Raw genomic sequence first — 16,759 nt, 5'->3', positions numbered from 1 at the left:
TTATTTTATTTTCGTTCTCAATTCTTCACATGGTAAAGAATCACATGTAACATTCAAACAGTTTAAAAATTCTTAAGCCCTCATTTAATGTACAGTATAAACCTTTATTACGCAGACTGTCTTCATTTTTTGTGAGACTGTTCAGGGAGATGGGCTTTTTTGTGTGTGCGTGATAAAGTGAGTATGTTTATAATGAGGTTTGGTGCTATTGTTATTCAGGATGAACTAGCCTGACAATAGGAAGCCCTGCTGTGAAGAGTGCATTGTATTCAGGCTCTGAGCAGTCTTCTCCAGCCCATGTAACATTGTATCCTCTACTGTATATAATTGCACATATTAGTAATTGGATAAAAACTAGTGGCCCCTTCCTCTTCAAAGGGACCATGTTGAAAATTATTTGTTTTCTTGCTTTGGATCTGATTTCATGATGGGTTATATTGCTAATAGTTTCAAATGCCTGCAGGTAATAGTTGTTTGGGTGTTTTCGTGTGGGTTACATTGTCTCTACTCTGTTTCGTTCCTCTCTCTTTCAGGAGAAATCCCAATGGTGAATTCATCAATTGGACCAAACTGCTGTACGTGTAATTGCCAGTCAACCCTACAGGCTATTCTTCAAGAGCTCAAGACCATGCGAAAATTGATGCAGATTCAAGCAGGTACAATGACCGGTCCCATACATGCGTATCAATGACAAGCATCTAGTCATGCTTGTTGCAGGGGGATTGGAGTAGATAGTCTTTGGAGGTCCCTTCCAACCCAAGCTCTTCTATGATTCTATGATCTTCTTGTTAGGAGGAGTGGTCTAGTAAGACAGAAATCTGCGTGGAGACTCAGGAAAACCTGGACTGTTTCCTGCTCTTGACACATCGTTCAAAGTCAAATTTTCACAGGCTTCTTGGAAATGTAATTCCTACTTCTCAGATCCTTACCTGTAACATGGGATATTATCTTGTAGGAATCCTTTAAGGCTAAATTTAAAAAAAAATCTAATGTGATTAGGTACTTTAGTAATGGGAGCTGGGTGGGTAGATCAATATGCCATAACCACCCCCAGTTTGTTTTCAAGCATTCATTCAGAGGTGGAAAATGCTACTTTACCTATTACCTGCTTACCAGTTCACTAATCTTAGGGGTAAAAAAAAAAATTGGAAGGCCACTTTAAAGTTATTGTAGAACAGTTCATTCAAATATCTTTCAAGTTACAGCTCCATGGTAGCCTCAACTGAGCTAGACACTGCCTGTTGTGGCTTCCATCCTTCTTCAGGCTGGTTTACCAGTTCTTTCTACTGGCTGAACCAGCAATAATCTGTTCGTTGGGGAAAACTATTGAGTCTAGTGTTCTGCTAGGCTAGGAGCTGAAACAGAACAGTGCAGAGCCAGAAGAGCACTAGAGCCAGCAGGATAATGAGACCATGGCAGCTAGGAGTTAGGTAGGTCATCGTAGGCTGCTGTGAAGCTGCAGCCTCCGTGCTTCCTAAAAATTAGCATTAATACTTATGAGTTGGAGATGTTGGAGATTTTGTCAGTTGAGTTGCCCATCCAGTGTGAGTGATGGGGAGTGGAGCCATGGAGTTTTTTCTCTTAGAGCAGCTGAATAAGACCTCTGTAAGAAAAGGCAGTGTTGAGTAATTAACTGAAATATGGGTGGAGTGAAGGGCTGACTAAACTCCTTGTCTTCATGGCGTATAATGCTTGAGTGAGCAACGGGAAGGATCAGACAGGTTTTCTAATATCAGTTGATACACATAAAAATGCTTTTCTAAAAGTTGTCGATTTACAAAGAAGCACACAAAGGCCCAGGTTTACAATCTTTGCTGGGACAGGGAGTTCTTTACGCAGTTGTACTGATTTCATTGAAATTATGTGCATGATTAAAAATGGCTTGTGGGTGAGAGGTACAGAACTGGCATTTATGCCAGGAGAGCTGGCCCCTCAATAGCAGGAACCTTTATTTATTATGTATCTACAGGATAAGTACCTTGTTAATTAGTGAATCTTTTGATTCACTGGGAATAGTTCGTATTTTCTGGTAGGCATGAAATGATGGCTTTGCAGAGAAAAAAAATCATTTGGCATTTTTCTTGCTAAAAGAAAAAAGTTAAAATGCAAACATGTAAGTGAAAGTGTAATAACTTATTTTAGTATTCAAGCACCCTTCTGTCTAAATGATAAACTACAAATTAGAGTCTTGTAAATCCTTGCCAGAAATGAAATATCCCAGACGTCTTTTAATAAACAGTATTCCAAGGTTTGTTTTTTTTCCTCAAGCTTTGTAGATGAGGACTATTTGTAGTTCACTCGTAGCTCGAATGAGTTTGATTTGCATGTGTAGCACTTTTGGCTTTATTTTTTTGACCTTGACCTTACTGATTCATCCCGACATATAATTGTATCTGCATAGCATTCTGCTGGAGGACTTGCTCACATTGCTACAGGTTCAGCATTGGTGCCTTAATTTATACAAATGAATGTGGATACTGGAAAATGCAAAATATTGATAAATATAAAATAAGATCTTTTAGATTTCAGAGGTAACACATGAACTGTCAGTTTCTGTGTATGAGCAAAACAAACTGATGCAACTTTGGGTTACTTTTTTCCCAGAAATTAAACTATTGAATCGTGTTTTCACTCATTCTTGACATAATGGTACTTGAAATGTTCTTGCCGAGCTGATTAACTTGGTGACTACATTCATAAAAATAACTGTAATTGCATTAGCACTTGTATTATCTTACTTTATCAGGAAAAGATGCTCAAAGACAGTGACATTCTCAGTCATTCAAGAGGGTATACAAATTAATCATTGCTTAAGTCCTTCGTGTCACCAACCATCTAGTGGTCATGAGGAAAAAGAACCACGTATTCATAATTTTCCTAAAACGCTATTCATCAGTATGTCTTGAAAAACCTCATAGTGGAGCTCAGTGTCATTATTGCCGTTGTACAGATTGGAAAATTATGCAAAGGTGATAAAACGTAACTGTTTCACATGCAGAAACAGCCCTGAAAACCGTGCCACTTATCCACAAGATAAGTTCAGTATGTTGGTAGTTTAATGGTGCATCTGTGTGGTTATGCATGTGCTTTTCATCTATAAATTTAATTCATTACTTTCTTTCATTCAGTTGGGACTCAAAACAGACAGCAGCCTCCTGTTCCTCTGATTTGTGCGCAAAAGTCAACAATATCAAGAAAGAGAAATAAAAAGAAAAAGCTGCCCCTCAAAACTGTTGAACCAATTACCGTGAATAAGAAACCCAACTCCGCAGAGAATGAAAAGAAGCTATCAGCAAACTCGGAACGATTGAGTCTGCAAGCAGTTGAACCCTCCCTAAAACCAGAAACCCCTGTTTCAGGATTTGGAATTATCCTTGAATCGGCTTCATCAGATGTAAGTTAATATTTTAATATGTGGTACCACAGGATTTTAAAGCACTAACTCATTTGGGAGAATCAGTACTCAAGTCAGGTTGACATGTGTTCCCACTTCTTGTTGGAATAAACAAGCAAATCTTGGGTAGGGTTGAATGGAGACAGTAGGGTGAGATGTGGGGAGTGCTGATTACAAAGTTTTGGGTTGGTTTTTTTCAACTGAGTGTGTGCTGATTACAAAGTTGTGGGTCTGTCTTTTCAACTTTAATGAGCGTGTAGTTCTCCCTTGAGTTCAAGGCTACCTGTTGTTTGAGCTTGCAGTGGAAATTTGTTCATCTCTCCTGTTGCCAAGAGCCACCGTGAGATCAGGAGCTGTGAAAAGTGCTGCGTGTATAAAGCATTCACAACCCTGTCATTTGCTGATGAGCGCATGTAGTTCACACGTATACCCTTATCCTGCCAAGGTGTATTAATGTGGTGTGTTTCATGCCTGGCTGGTCCCTCTGGCTTCAGGGGACTCCTTACCTCTACAAAGGTCATACCTCAGTGTTTGCTGTATCGGGTTGTTTGATCTTCATCACTGTGGTTGCTGGATGAGGGCCTTGATGCTGTTGATGATGTCAGTGTGACTAAAGGGGCCAAAATTTGCCACTCTAAAAATACGTACTTTTCACATGTAAAATTGCAATAAGTGTATTTTCTTCATTCATGTAACGTGTATGCGTTGATAGAAATTTCATGTATCTGGTGGCTGATTGGCTTTGTTTAATGACCAAGTAGATGTCATCTGAACCAGTTCACTGATGAGTAAACTGATCATTAATTTCTCTAATATATTTTTAATTTTGAGCAGGCAGTTTCCAATTTCCTAAGTACTATTAGCTAGAAAAACATAATTAAATTCAGTATCAATAAGCGTAAATGAAAACAATGCAGCAGATAATATTCTACCTTTCTGGAAGTGGGAACTAATAATAAAAAAGAGCAGTCATGATAATTCAGTTGTATAGATGCAAGCCACACCACTAATTAGATTGCAGTCTCATGCTACAGAGTCAGTGTAGTGATACAGAGTAACTAGTTTGATGCTTTTTTCAAAGGCTTTCCTTTTGTAGTATTATGCTTAATAATGTTTGAGGGAATGGTTTGGGGAGGGACTGGTAATTTATCTCCAGTACACAATTTGTGCTTATCATTTTTCTTTGCTTGTGGCACTCTTTTCTGGTTTTGAAAACCTTTTTTTACTTGCAATGGAATTTAATTTGGCTTTATGAATGTGTTCCATCGCTGGACACAATTCTTTGTGCCAATTTGACCTAAGAAAAAAAAGAAGAGAAAACATGTGTCTTATAAATCAGGTCCTCATCTGCCATCCCATGCTTTGGCCCCTGCTTGCCACCGTAGTTGTTTGACTAAATTTACAGAGCCAGAACCTCGAGACAAACAAATTGATTTTGTTTTGTCTTTGGAAAGAAAACAGTTGAGTTCTGAAAACAGATATATTTAACAGCGGAAATAAAATGTGACCTTAAACATTTTAAGAAGGCTAAAGAAAGTAATTTCTGTCAGAATGAATGGCGGTATTATCTTTTTCTATTTATTCATAAGCATCTCTAGTGTATCTGAGTGCCTGAAAAAAATGAAAGACATTTTACGCAGCACCATAAATAAATGTTCCCTTGAGAATATTGCACGAGTTGTCTGTAGCGGGTGCTGTGTCATATGCCAGGACTGCCACCGCTGTTATTTTGCCAACATTTATTGAACTTTAAGAAAAAACTCAGTTTAATGTGTATAAAATTGGGGCTACTGAAACCAGTGCAATTAGTTCAGATTTGCTGAGATGAAATACTGCTACTTATGGAGGCGGAAAAAGTCTTTGTGAGACCAACTCTTAATCTGGCCCATGAAATGTAATGTTCTGTTACTCTTAGTTAAACTTTTTGTGTTTGTTTTACTGTTACAATATTTCATTTATAACCTAATCATTTCTAATCTACATAGTACAACCTACTGAAATGTCTAGGATTAAATCTAATTCACCGCCTGTTAATTTTAGCACAGCAAAAGCCTTTGGCATTCAGGTCTTATTTATTTTATTGTACACGAGTAGTTTACCCACCTGTTCCTTATGCCATGATCATTATCTACTAACAAATGCATTTCCTTTTCAGAAGTTGCATTCAAAGTGATCATAAAGTTCAATTAGGTACTGATTGTCTTTGATTGAAGAATAGTTTACTACTAAAGGAAAGCAATAAATCAGCTTTTTGCCTTCAAATTATTTTACTGATATACAAATTGATTCCTATATTAAGAATAAAATAGTCAAAACTAAAATAATATTGACTCCTCCACGCTAGTGCACTGGTAGGGTTTGAAATGTATTTTACAGCTGTATTAGTGAAGATGATTTGTCTGCCCTAGGTGTCTGGTATCATTGAGGTCATCTTAGATTGCTATCATAAGACTCAAGACCCAAGTAAGAGAATAGGACAGGATGCCTTCATCACCATGACAACTACGTTCTGGTTTTTGGTTAACACAAAGTAGAATTTTTTCCAAGTTGTAAACTTGGCCCACGTTTATTTACTCTTGAAAATCTTCTCTGTCACCAGAAAGTTTAGAAGTAACATATTAAAAACCCACCTGCTTCAGAATGTTGTCAAATGTCAAATGAAATAACTCTGACTGTTTTGCTGGATCCAGCATTTTGAAAGTTCTCAAGGTAAAAAACAACTTTTCATCCAGAACAATCTGAGAAACTTACATGCTTTTTAGATTTTTATTTTTTTTTAATTACTATCTGCATATTTTAAGATTCTTCGTCCTGGGTTCCCAAAGCATTGTAATCTTCAGTTTTATCACACAATACACATGCATATCCAATGATAGTATATGCTTTGAAAATATTCTGCTTGCTGTAACTCTCTTGATACTGATTTTTAAAAATCCATGGGAAAAGAGTTACACAGCCAAATTCTTCTGAGATTGGCAGCCCTTTCTTCTGTCTAGATTCAAGATGTTTGGAGGTGATTTGATGGGAGATGGCATTTGCTCTTGCTCTGTAAACATCTTTGAAAATGCACCATCACTGGTGGATATGTTTTCATGTAGGGGGAAAAAAAGAGCAAGTTATTAGGAGCAAGGCTGTAATGTTAGCTTATTTTCTCACATCATGACCACTGATTTCCCCCCACCCTTGCCAACTATCAGATAATATCTTAAAATTTTTAGTTTATTCATGATGTATCTTCATTCTAGGTATATAATTATTCCATACAGACATCTTGTGTAAGCACTGTGTGGTAGTCACAGAAGAAGATACTGCAAATATTATTTGTGTAATTTCTGATATGTACAGATAGGGACAGCAAAAAGACTCTTAGTAAGGGGACTTCCTTGAAGGCCTTTTTCTGCTTTGGCCCACAAGGTACTTGAGACAAGACTCTTGCGAAATGCAGGATAATTTTGTTTTCTTCTCTTCCCCTCCATCTCACTTTCTAGCAGTCGCATAAATCCCTGTGATTTACCACTGAGGTTTTTTGTGCTGAAACAAGGTGTCTGTCTAACATCATCCTCTTCTAAGGATGCATTTTGGGAATATGAAAAGAAGGGAGAAATGATCAGCAAGCACTGGCTCCAAGGGTAACCTCAAACTCATCATCTACTTCTACTCATATGGGCCATATCTGCGCTGGAAGCCCTCTTGGGAAAACACATGGAATGGACCGGTAGCCCTGCATTTGTGCTTCTTGGAAATGCCTGGCTGCCCAACAGCGTGCTTGTTCACATAATTTGGCAGTGAAACAAGTCCATAAAATGGTTAGATAAATGTCCAAAAAGCATCACATAGGAGTGTTGCTCTGGGATGATCCTCTAGTTTGTCATTATTATCCAATATTGAAAGGTATCTCTTTTCTTTTTGTTAGCTGTACACCTAGAAATAATGTCAGTAATTGTTAACTATTACAGTGGCTAGACATGAGTATGATTATTTGATTTGCCTTTTAAGGTGCTTATTCACTGATGGGGTTTGATTTCAATGAAGTAGGCTGCTGTGGTACTGAATAACTGGGAAAAGGCTCACGGTTTGATTAAGTGATTGTAGTCTCACCAGATGCATGATTGAAGTAAAGTAGTGTCTTTGAATGCTCATTTAATTAAAACATTTGTATTCTTTTGGTAGCCAGAAGTGCAACTTGCAGAAGGCTTTGACGTCTTCATGCCGAAATCTCAGCTGGACTCTATATTATCAAACTATACTCGCTCAGGAAGTCTGCTTTTTAGGAAGCTGGTCTGTGCATTTTTTGATGACAAGACTTTGGCTAACTCTTTACCAAATGGCAAAAGGAAAAGAGGGCTCAATGACAACCGGAAAGGACTAGACCAAAATATTGTGGGTGCAATAAAAGGTATGTTTTTTGCTTTCTTTCATATGTGTAATTATAACCTATTCTCAGCGAAGGAGAGTGTAAGGGGATTAGAATTTCTGACGTGTGTTAGGTCTATTAAAATATGCAGTCTTATTTCTATTCCCTTTCATTCAGTTGTTAAAAATAGCTTCTACGGGGACAGCTTGTGTTAATTTTAAGCCAATGATCCCAATTTCTGAAGTCAGGCTCTAAGGTTAGAAACTCAATGTTCGTGTAAGATAATTATTTTTTTTTCCGGATATCAGAGATGCAAAGAAATCTTGAAAACACAATGACAGCGTAACTGATCCTCTTCAATCAAAATTCTGAGGCTCGCACTTCATCTGACTGTGTCTGCTCTGTAAATAGTTTAGTAGTTGGTAGCTGGATTGAGGAGAGATGGAGGGAGGTAATACTGGGACTGAGATGAGTTTAATGCTCCTAAGAACAGTGGTGGTCCTTCTCTTGTGGGAGCAGATTTCTTAGTCAATGTGAGGATCCTGTGCTGGGTGGTTTTTCTTAGCGATCACTGCTTTCTAGCTTCCAGAAGAACACGTGTACCTTCAAACTCTGTGATTGCAACATATAAAGAGGTGGTATTAAGCCAGAGATTCTGAACTGGATTCTATTATTTTGAAATCTGATCTAGTAGGGAAAATACCCAAGTTACCAAAAGACAGGCTGTGTTGCAAAGTAGAGCTTACTTTAGAGGCTGTGACTCATCTTGAGGTACAGATTGCTAACCTAAGAGACATGAGGCAATGAGAAGAGCTTCTGTAAGTCCACTGGCAACAAAAGGGGGCAGGGGAACATTTTGCAACCACCTCTGTGTCCGCTTTTGCCCCCCTCTCCCCATGCAAGAAAGACATTGACATACTGGCTTGAGTGCAATGGAGGGCCACCAAGACTTATGGTACTGAAGCAGGTAAGTATGTATGTGAAGTGACATATGAAGAGAGGCTGAGAGAACGGGAGAGAAGACGATTCAGGAGAAACCTTATTGCTGTCCAGAACTACCTAATGGGATGGTGTAGAGAAGATGGACTCAGACTCTTCCCATAGGCACAAGAGGCATCGGACACATGGAAAATTTCAATGTGATATAGGGAAAAGCTTTTTCAACATGAGAATGGTTGAACAGTGGAATAACAGCTTAGAGAGGCTGCAGGATCTCCATCCCTGGAAATACTCAAAACTTGACTGGTCACAGTCCAGAGCATCATGATCTAGTTGGCCATGCTTTGAGCAGTAGGCTGGGCATGGAGACCTCCAGAGGACCCTTTCAACCTGTGCAATCCTGCAATGAAGTATATGTTGTGGCTATGTCATAGTCCTAATACATCTTACAGAGTTGCTGGCAGACTTTCTTACAGTTATGCTTATAATTAGATTTAAATCACAAACACTTTTTTATACCCTCCTTTCTTGAGCTCAGTAATCTGCAAAAATCTGTAGCTGAATTCACTCTATCTGTATCCCATTCTTCCTTAAAAGCTTTAATAAATAAGTTAAATGGAAGAAAAAGGAGTTCAAAATTACTTAAAAAAAAAACGAAAAACAACCTCTTAATTTGAGCAGCACTGTGATAAAAGAAATGTTTTTCAGTAGATGCAGCAGCACTATTAAAACGGCAGTTGTCACCCACTGCAGAGAGCAGTGTTTCTCAGTAGCAAATTCTTAGGCTTGATTTAACCTCTTCCCTTGAGTTTGGGAGAAGAAAGGGGGGGAGTTGTAGTTCCAACAGATAAATTTCATCTGTAATGGTACTAGTATGTACCACTGTAATAACAGAGATCTTTATTGGCTTTTACAGTATTGCCCAAATGCTAGTGCCTGATCCCTGGTAGCGGAGCCCGTCCCTAAAAGCTGTGATGGAATAAGATGCCAAGAGCTGACATCCTGTGGATCTTTACTCAGCCTGGCTCCAATAGCACCCTTCTTCCCTCCAAAGAGCTGGGCTATCAGACACTGTTGTTTCATTTATTCCAAGAAATAACTGAGCCAGTATGAAATCTCCACAAGAACAACATCATGTTGTTTGCATTATTATTATTAGGACATTCCTTTACCACGTGCCCAGATATCCTTTAGTGGCACTTTTAGTCCTTTTCCATGACAGAGATACAAAAGTGGAGAGAAGGCTACATTCATACAAAAATGAGCAGAGAACTTAAAGGAGGGACTGTTTGCTTGAAAATTGCTCTTGGTGTCTGAAAACATTTTAACTGTCGTCCTTACAAGTAATTTAATGATTCTGCAACGGGATGATTAGCTGGGGAGAAATTCTCTCTTTTGACTTCGAGTATTCAGTGGCACTTGTTGAGTCAGTTGCAGTGTTTCTCCTGGGCAATCAGTTTCACTTGTGAGTTGCATCAGTCTTTCACTCAGAACTGAGGGAAAAAAGATGATAAAAAAACAAATCAGAAGCTGTTATTTTTCCTTTTATGTCGTTGACTAGAAATCCAGCCAGTGAAGTCCTTCCCTGCAGAAGTCAATGAGCTGTGTTCAGAAGTGTGATGTGTCCTTCAGGGATCCATACTGGGACCAATACTATTTAATATCCTCATCAATGACGTAGATAGTGGGATTGAGAGCACCCTCAGCAAGTTTGCAGGTCATAGACTCATAGAATGGTTTGGGTTGGAAGAGACCTTCAAAGATCATCTAGTTCCACCCTCCCTGCCACGAGTAGGGACACCTTCCACCAGACCACGTTGCTCAGAGCCCCATCCAACCTGGCCTTGAACACTTGCAGGGACGGGGCATCCACAGCTTCTCTGGGCAACCTCTTCCAGTGCTTCACCGTCCTCACAGTGATTACCCGTTGTCCTATCACTACATGCCCTTGTAAAAAGTCCCTCTCCAGCTTTCTTGTGGGCCCCCTTTAGATACTGGATGACACCAAGCTGTGTGGTGCGGTCGACATGCTGGAGGGAAGGGATGCCATCCAGAGGGACTGTGGCAGGCTTGAGGAGTGGATCCATGCGAACCTCATGAAGTTCAAGACGGCCAAGTGCAAGGTCCTGCACATGGGTCAGGGCAATCCATAGTATCAGTACAGGCTGATGGATGAAGGGATTGAGAGCAGCCCTGTGGAGAAGGACTTGTGAATACTGGTGGATGAAAAGCTGGACACGAGCCAACAATGTGTGCTCACAGCCCAGAAAGCCAATCGTGTCCTGGGCTGCATCAAAAGCAGCATGGCCAGCAGGTCAAGGGAGGTGATTCTGCCCCTCTGCTCCGCTCTGGTGAGACCCCCCTGCAATACTGTGTCCAGCTCTGGGGTCCTCAGCACAGAAAGACATGGACCTGTTGGAGCGGGTCCAGAGGAGGCCCACAAGAATGATCAGAGGACTGGAGCACCTCTGCTATGAGGACAGGCTGAGAGAGTTGGGGTTGTTCAGCCTGGAGAAGAGAAGGCTCCGGGGAGACCTTATTGTGGCCTTTCAGTACCTAAGGGGGCTTATAAGAAAGATGGCGAGACATTTTACCAAAGCCTGTAGTGACAGGACAAGGGAAAGCAGTTTTAAACTGAAAGAGTGTAGGTTTAGATTGGACATGAGGAAGACTTTTTTTTTTTTTTTTTATGGTGAGGGTGATGAGACACTGGAACAGGTGCCCAGAGAAGCTGTGGATGCCCCATCATTGGAAGTGTTCAAGGCCAGGTCGGATGGGGCTTTGAGCAACCTGCTCTAGTGGAAGGTGTCCCTGCCCATGGCAGGGGCTTTGGACTAGATGAACTTTAAAAGTCCCTTTCAACTCAAACCAGTCTATGATTCTACGATAGAGGGGTTGTTAGCACCATACAGCTTTCAGGTAGAAAGGGGAGGTCCTGCTTCTCCTGCCTCCTTCCTATTGCACTCCCATTCCTTTTTGCCCACATTTGTGTTTCCCTAATCACACATTGAGCAATGAAAGCTATTTGGACTTTCATTCAAGAGAAGAACAAGCAAGTTAGAGACGAGAAGCAAGTTAACATATTGGCCCTACAACGCTGCCAGACCCTGGCTTCCTATGCAGGCAACAGCAGGCAGTAGTCGTAATTCCCACGGTAGGCACCTGCAGCGGGTGGCCTGGGTACAGCCTAGTGTCACAGGTTGTCCCCAGGCCCTGGTCACAAGCAGGAACTGCAGTTGCATGTTTGAAGTAAGCAGGAGTCTTTAGTCATTGATCAGGTTCCCATCGTGTCAGGTATGGATGTATATCATGTGGATTCAGAAGGGAAAGATTATTTCTACCTTCAGAGAGACCATAATTGTTGCAAACGGGACACTGGCAATATGTGGGTCTGTATTGACTCCTCTGGGAAGCCCTCAGAGTTCGTCTGACATCCTTGCTGATCAGACTACAGTATTGCTAATGCCTTTCATGCAATGGTTCTGTGAAGTTGTTAACACGGAAAGAGTTGGGAGGGTGGGATTACTTTCCAGTCCCCTTATACTTACCAGCTAGCACTATTTCAAAAGTGTGTGTATAAAAATACTGAAATTGTCATTTTTTTGTTGCATGCTTTCTCATCTCATTTGTGTGACGTTTATTGTCAAGGTTTGCAAATTCCTTGAGCTGGGACCTGTTTTCTCTCTTTGTTTGCCAGTCATAATTGGACACTGGGCTCCGAGACCTCTGACCAAGACTACAATAGCAATACTAACAGTAATAATATTTTTTCTGTTTCTGCTCTTGTTTATTTTTTGCACACCTCTCAGATGCATGATGAAAATCAATTGCATCAGTTTCACTTCTTTATATAGTTTTGTATTTTTGGTATAACATTGCTAGGTTTGCTGTAAATATGGAATTAAAGATAATGTACCATTTTTATAAAACATAAAATTGGACCTGTGGGATACTTTGTTTTTTTCAATAATGCCTTTTTTTTTTTTAGTAGCTTTATAAAAATTCTATTCCATCTGGTTTGGCAGTATGAGAACTGTAGAGATTTCCGCAGTAGTAGGACTTCTATCTTTCATCAGTTTGCCTGCGGCCTTAGGATCCTGACCAAGAGGCCACCAAATGACCAGATCTTCAGCTCTCTACTTGTACTGTATGGAAGGCAGCATTTATGAGTTCCTGCCACATCTGGAGACTGAGTTCAAAGTACACTATTATTTTTCTGTGATGCTTTTGTGTGAAATTCATGAATGGAAGACGTCAGGTGTAGACGGTTTCTCTGGGATAGGCTTTTATAAGTAGTAACCATGGTATCGCTGTGATATTTATACACACAAATGACTTCTGAATGATAAACTTGTGAAACACTGAGTTGGACTCTGTTCTCACAATCCTAGATTTGGCCATTTAAATGCTTTTTGATAAGTGGATAATTTGATATATTTTGTTTATAATCCTCTCCAGTCTCATTTTCTCCATTCTGGTGGCACATTTCAAAAAGATGGTATCTTTTTATTTCAGTCTTTACAGAAAAATACTGCACTGCTAACCATGTGGATAAACTTCCTGGTCCTAGGGACTGGGTCCAGATTCTTCAGGATCAAATTAAACTTGCAAGAAGACGATTAAAAAGAGGCTCAGGTATGTATAAAAATATAAGGAACAACATGTGAGCCTAAGATTAAAAACTTAGAGCCTTTGTGTCCACAGAAGTGTTTTTCTTGTTGACTGTAGAGTTGTACATGTTCACACTATGAAAATTAGACCTCTAAGATTTTAGCAGGCTTCTGTGTGAAGTACAGTGTTTCCTTATGTTGTCTTTAACCCCTTTCCATTTGCACCCAAACTCTTCTTCCCTGTGTTTGATGAAATCTGAGTCCTAAACTAGCTGATCCATCCAGGGTTGCAGGTAGAAGTTTTTTAATTCTGTGTTATTTGTCTGACAAGCCACTCACTGTGCTGTTAAGACATAACCCAAATGACCTTCCCCTCTAAACTATATGTGTCTGGAAGGATAGATGAATTTTCTCACATTTTATGAAAGAAGCAGCATCACTGTAGCAAAAGAAAAATACCACCCACCCTGGTTGTGCCGGCAAGGTTCTCCAATACATGGGTGGGAGCTTGCCAGCAGTACAGGTACTGTAGCAAAGTTAATGCAGCAAAGCTGCTCAACTTGGGCTGGACTAACCTGCATGCTTGGGGCAGGGACCAGCCTGTGGTGAAGGCCCAGCACAAAGCTTTCACCCAGACAGCATGCAGCTGGTGAGCTCTCAGCTCCAGCGACGAACGGCAACGTGCAGTCTCGAAATCCCCAGTAGAATTCATGGGAAAGCAATATCACTGATTAAGAGACATGTAATTACTCTATAAGCCTTAACTAGTCTCCTTCCTATCTTCATTCCTCCTATCCTACAAGGGGCTTTCTTCATACAAGGCTTCACTTACTCTTCGTCATCCTAGTGTTTTCTTAGGGCTCTCTCACGGTCGTATTTCTTGTCCATCACTCCCTCGGAGCACCTGACACTGTTGTCTGAAGCACATCACTTGTGCCAGCATCCTTAAACACGGTCCTTCACTGTTATCGTATTTAGCTGCCTGCCTTTTCCCCTTTTCCTTTCTGCTCATCAGCACAATTAAGTGCCTGTTAGCATCGGTGGGTTGATGGGATGGGAAACCTAATGGCTCCGCAGGGGTTGCTGGTGGTCCCTGTGGCTACGGGGCAGGGGGGGTAGGGTGGTGAGCGAGACCACAGGAAACAATCTCTCCAGCTCCCTGTCTCAGAGAGCCAACATTTTCTGTCCAAAGCTGTGTCTCTGAAGCAGAGACTTAGACTGGCATCTGAAATCATTCTCCGCAATGTTATTTATGCCAGGAGGGAAAAGCGTAAGATAGAGGAAAATGAGAAACACCCAGAGACAGAAATAACATGAGGGGAGAAAAAAAGTGCAGATTATTTAGTAGCATAGGCTTCCCTGAGTAGAGAAGCAAACCAGCACTAGACTTAAAAAGGGTTTCTTGTGCGTATGGGGGGAGGGAGGAGAGAGGGATACAAAATAATCTTGTTAAAGACAGTGTCAGATTACTGGTGTTGTACAACAGGACTGCTTTCTGCCCCTTCCAAGGCTGCCTCTCCCCCGCCAGGACAGGAGGGTGGAAGTGGGATGCCAGGCTTCGATAAGGTGAAGAGTGCAGTGTGGGATGTGGGGAGCAGAGGGTCCATGGGCTGTCTGCAGAAGATCCCTTGGGAAAGAGGATTGACCTAATTTTGTTTTGATTTTTATTTTCTTTCATCCCTTTTTATTTGCTTTTCTTCGTGCCTCTGCAGGATATTAATTAAAATGACAATGACGTTCAGCTCTTGCCTTTCAAATGGGGCCACCTCCATCTCTGGGCCTTTCTCAGGATGGGAGAATCTAAGCAGAGGATATTGTCTCTAAGCCAGCAAGGCTGTGAAGAAAAATAAGTGAAGCTGAATATAGTGTGACTGAGTAAGATAGGCTCTGATAGCTGTCTCTGCCTGCAGAGGGAAGGTAACTTGTTAACCGGTATGTGGATGAGTAGCAAGCAGCAATGTACCTATCAGCCCCTCAGATTTGTTTGCTGAAAAAAAGTACACAGTACCTAGACTGGTAGAAAAGCTCTTTTTTGTGTTGTTTAGTTTACTGGCCATTCCCTGAAGTGTACCGGTTTCTCTCTGACATGAGGCCACAGGGAGGCATGCTCTTTTTGATCTAGAGGAGTGATTGAACACACCACTGTGGCCATCTGCACCTTACCGTCCACTACCAACTCCACTGGTGGCTTAAGCTAACCCAACCTGACCTTGCACTGAAGCACATGAGAAGTCTCCACCACCTTTGTGACAGCAAAGCAGGAGATAGCAGCAGGGAGGCAGGAGCGTACAGCTGGTTGCGATAACATCTTCATCTTGTTGAAATAAGTTTTTTTAGTACTTCTGTGTTACAACCATGAGCTTCTGATAGGAGAGGTGTAGAGCTGATGAGGTGACGCATCCATCTAGTCCCATGTTTTGTTTCCAACGGTGGCTGGTGCCTGGGGAGGTCTATAGGACTGAGGGAAGGATGTTGCAATGTTTGCTAGCATAGTCTCACAGCCCTCAGCAGCTTTATCCTGATATAAAACTAGTTGTGTGGGAACTATGCACATTTTAACTATTCACTGTGAAGCCATACCAAAATTGTTAAAGCTGTGTGTAACTTACAGAGACCAAAATGGGAGGGGAGGGCAGGCATGGAGGGAGGTTTGATCTGCTATGGGGAGAAGGTGTCCCAGGACTCCATGTTGCAAAACTTAGCTTTTAAGAATCTGAAAACTACAGGAATCACAGCCACTGAGGTGTGGGACTTACCGCTCTTCGAGTCTGTGTGTGGCCAGTGGAGCAGAGGCTGAGCCCTCCCAAGCAAGTGTACTCATGTCCATGCTCCCAGGTCATTCTCTTTTAGTTTTGTCTCCACTTGCTCACTGAAACATGCTGGCTAAGGTTGTGGGTAGAGACTAAGGTGCCCAAAGAACAAATCTGAGCCAGTGTTAAGCTAAATTCAGCTGAGACATTGTGAGCCAACGTGTCTCCCTGCTGCCTGATCGCACTGATTTATCTACATTGGTTTCTGGTTTGTCATAATGGGCAGGCTTTATATGGAGAAAGCTTAAGGTGATCCATTTATTTTACAAAAGCTACAAGACAACTTTTTAGTCACCACTGAGTTGGGCTAAATTTTAACAACAGAAGTGTTTAAGAGAGGAGGGGCAGGCTTTCCATCCTGCTTGCCTTCCCCTGAGCCATTTAGTACATTCTCTGATTAGTTTTTCATTTCAAACCAGGCAGTAAGACACTGCATTCATGAGCAGCCCTCTCCACTTCATCCTGTGAAACATTATTTCAGTCTGATAGTGTAAATCCTGCTCTAGCTTTCAGTGATATTAATAATTTCAGAGAATTCTAGCAAATGAGTGGTGGGGATCTGCTTTTTATACCTCTTTCTGTAGGGTGTACTCTCCTGAGTGTTTCCACATTAAATAAAATCATGATCACTGGATCATAGATGCTGCCCAGC

General features: G+C 41.1%; 2 protein-coding genes across 9 annotated transcripts in view; one reads left to right on the top strand and one right to left on the bottom strand.

Annotated features, from left to right (window-relative positions):
- The window catches only part of PRPF18 (pre-mRNA processing factor 18), a 222,468-nt gene that overhangs the window by 50,885 nt on the left and 154,824 nt on the right, over positions 1–16,759 (bottom strand). The window lies entirely within an intron of this gene.
- BEND7 (BEN domain containing 7) overlaps positions 1–16,759 on the top strand; it is a 49,647-nt gene that overhangs the window by 21,730 nt on the left and 11,158 nt on the right. For all 7 annotated transcript variants that reach the window (XM_069801640.1, XM_069801638.1, XM_069801639.1 and 4 more), the window contains 4 exons: positions 534–656; positions 3,129–3,394; positions 7,565–7,790; positions 13,203–13,322. In XM_069801640.1, the coding sequence (XP_069657741.1) occupies positions 534–656; positions 3,129–3,394; positions 7,565–7,790; positions 13,203–13,322 (735 nt within the window). The remainder of the gene's footprint in view (positions 1–533; positions 657–3,128; positions 3,395–7,564; positions 7,791–13,202; positions 13,323–16,759) is intronic.

Source organism: Haliaeetus albicilla, chromosome 14 (assembly GCF_947461875.1).
Source record: "Haliaeetus albicilla chromosome 14, bHalAlb1.1, whole genome shotgun sequence".
NCBI classification, from domain to species: Eukaryota; Metazoa; Chordata; class Aves; order Accipitriformes; family Accipitridae; genus Haliaeetus; species Haliaeetus albicilla.
This window is presented reverse-complemented; position numbering and strand designations above follow the sequence as displayed.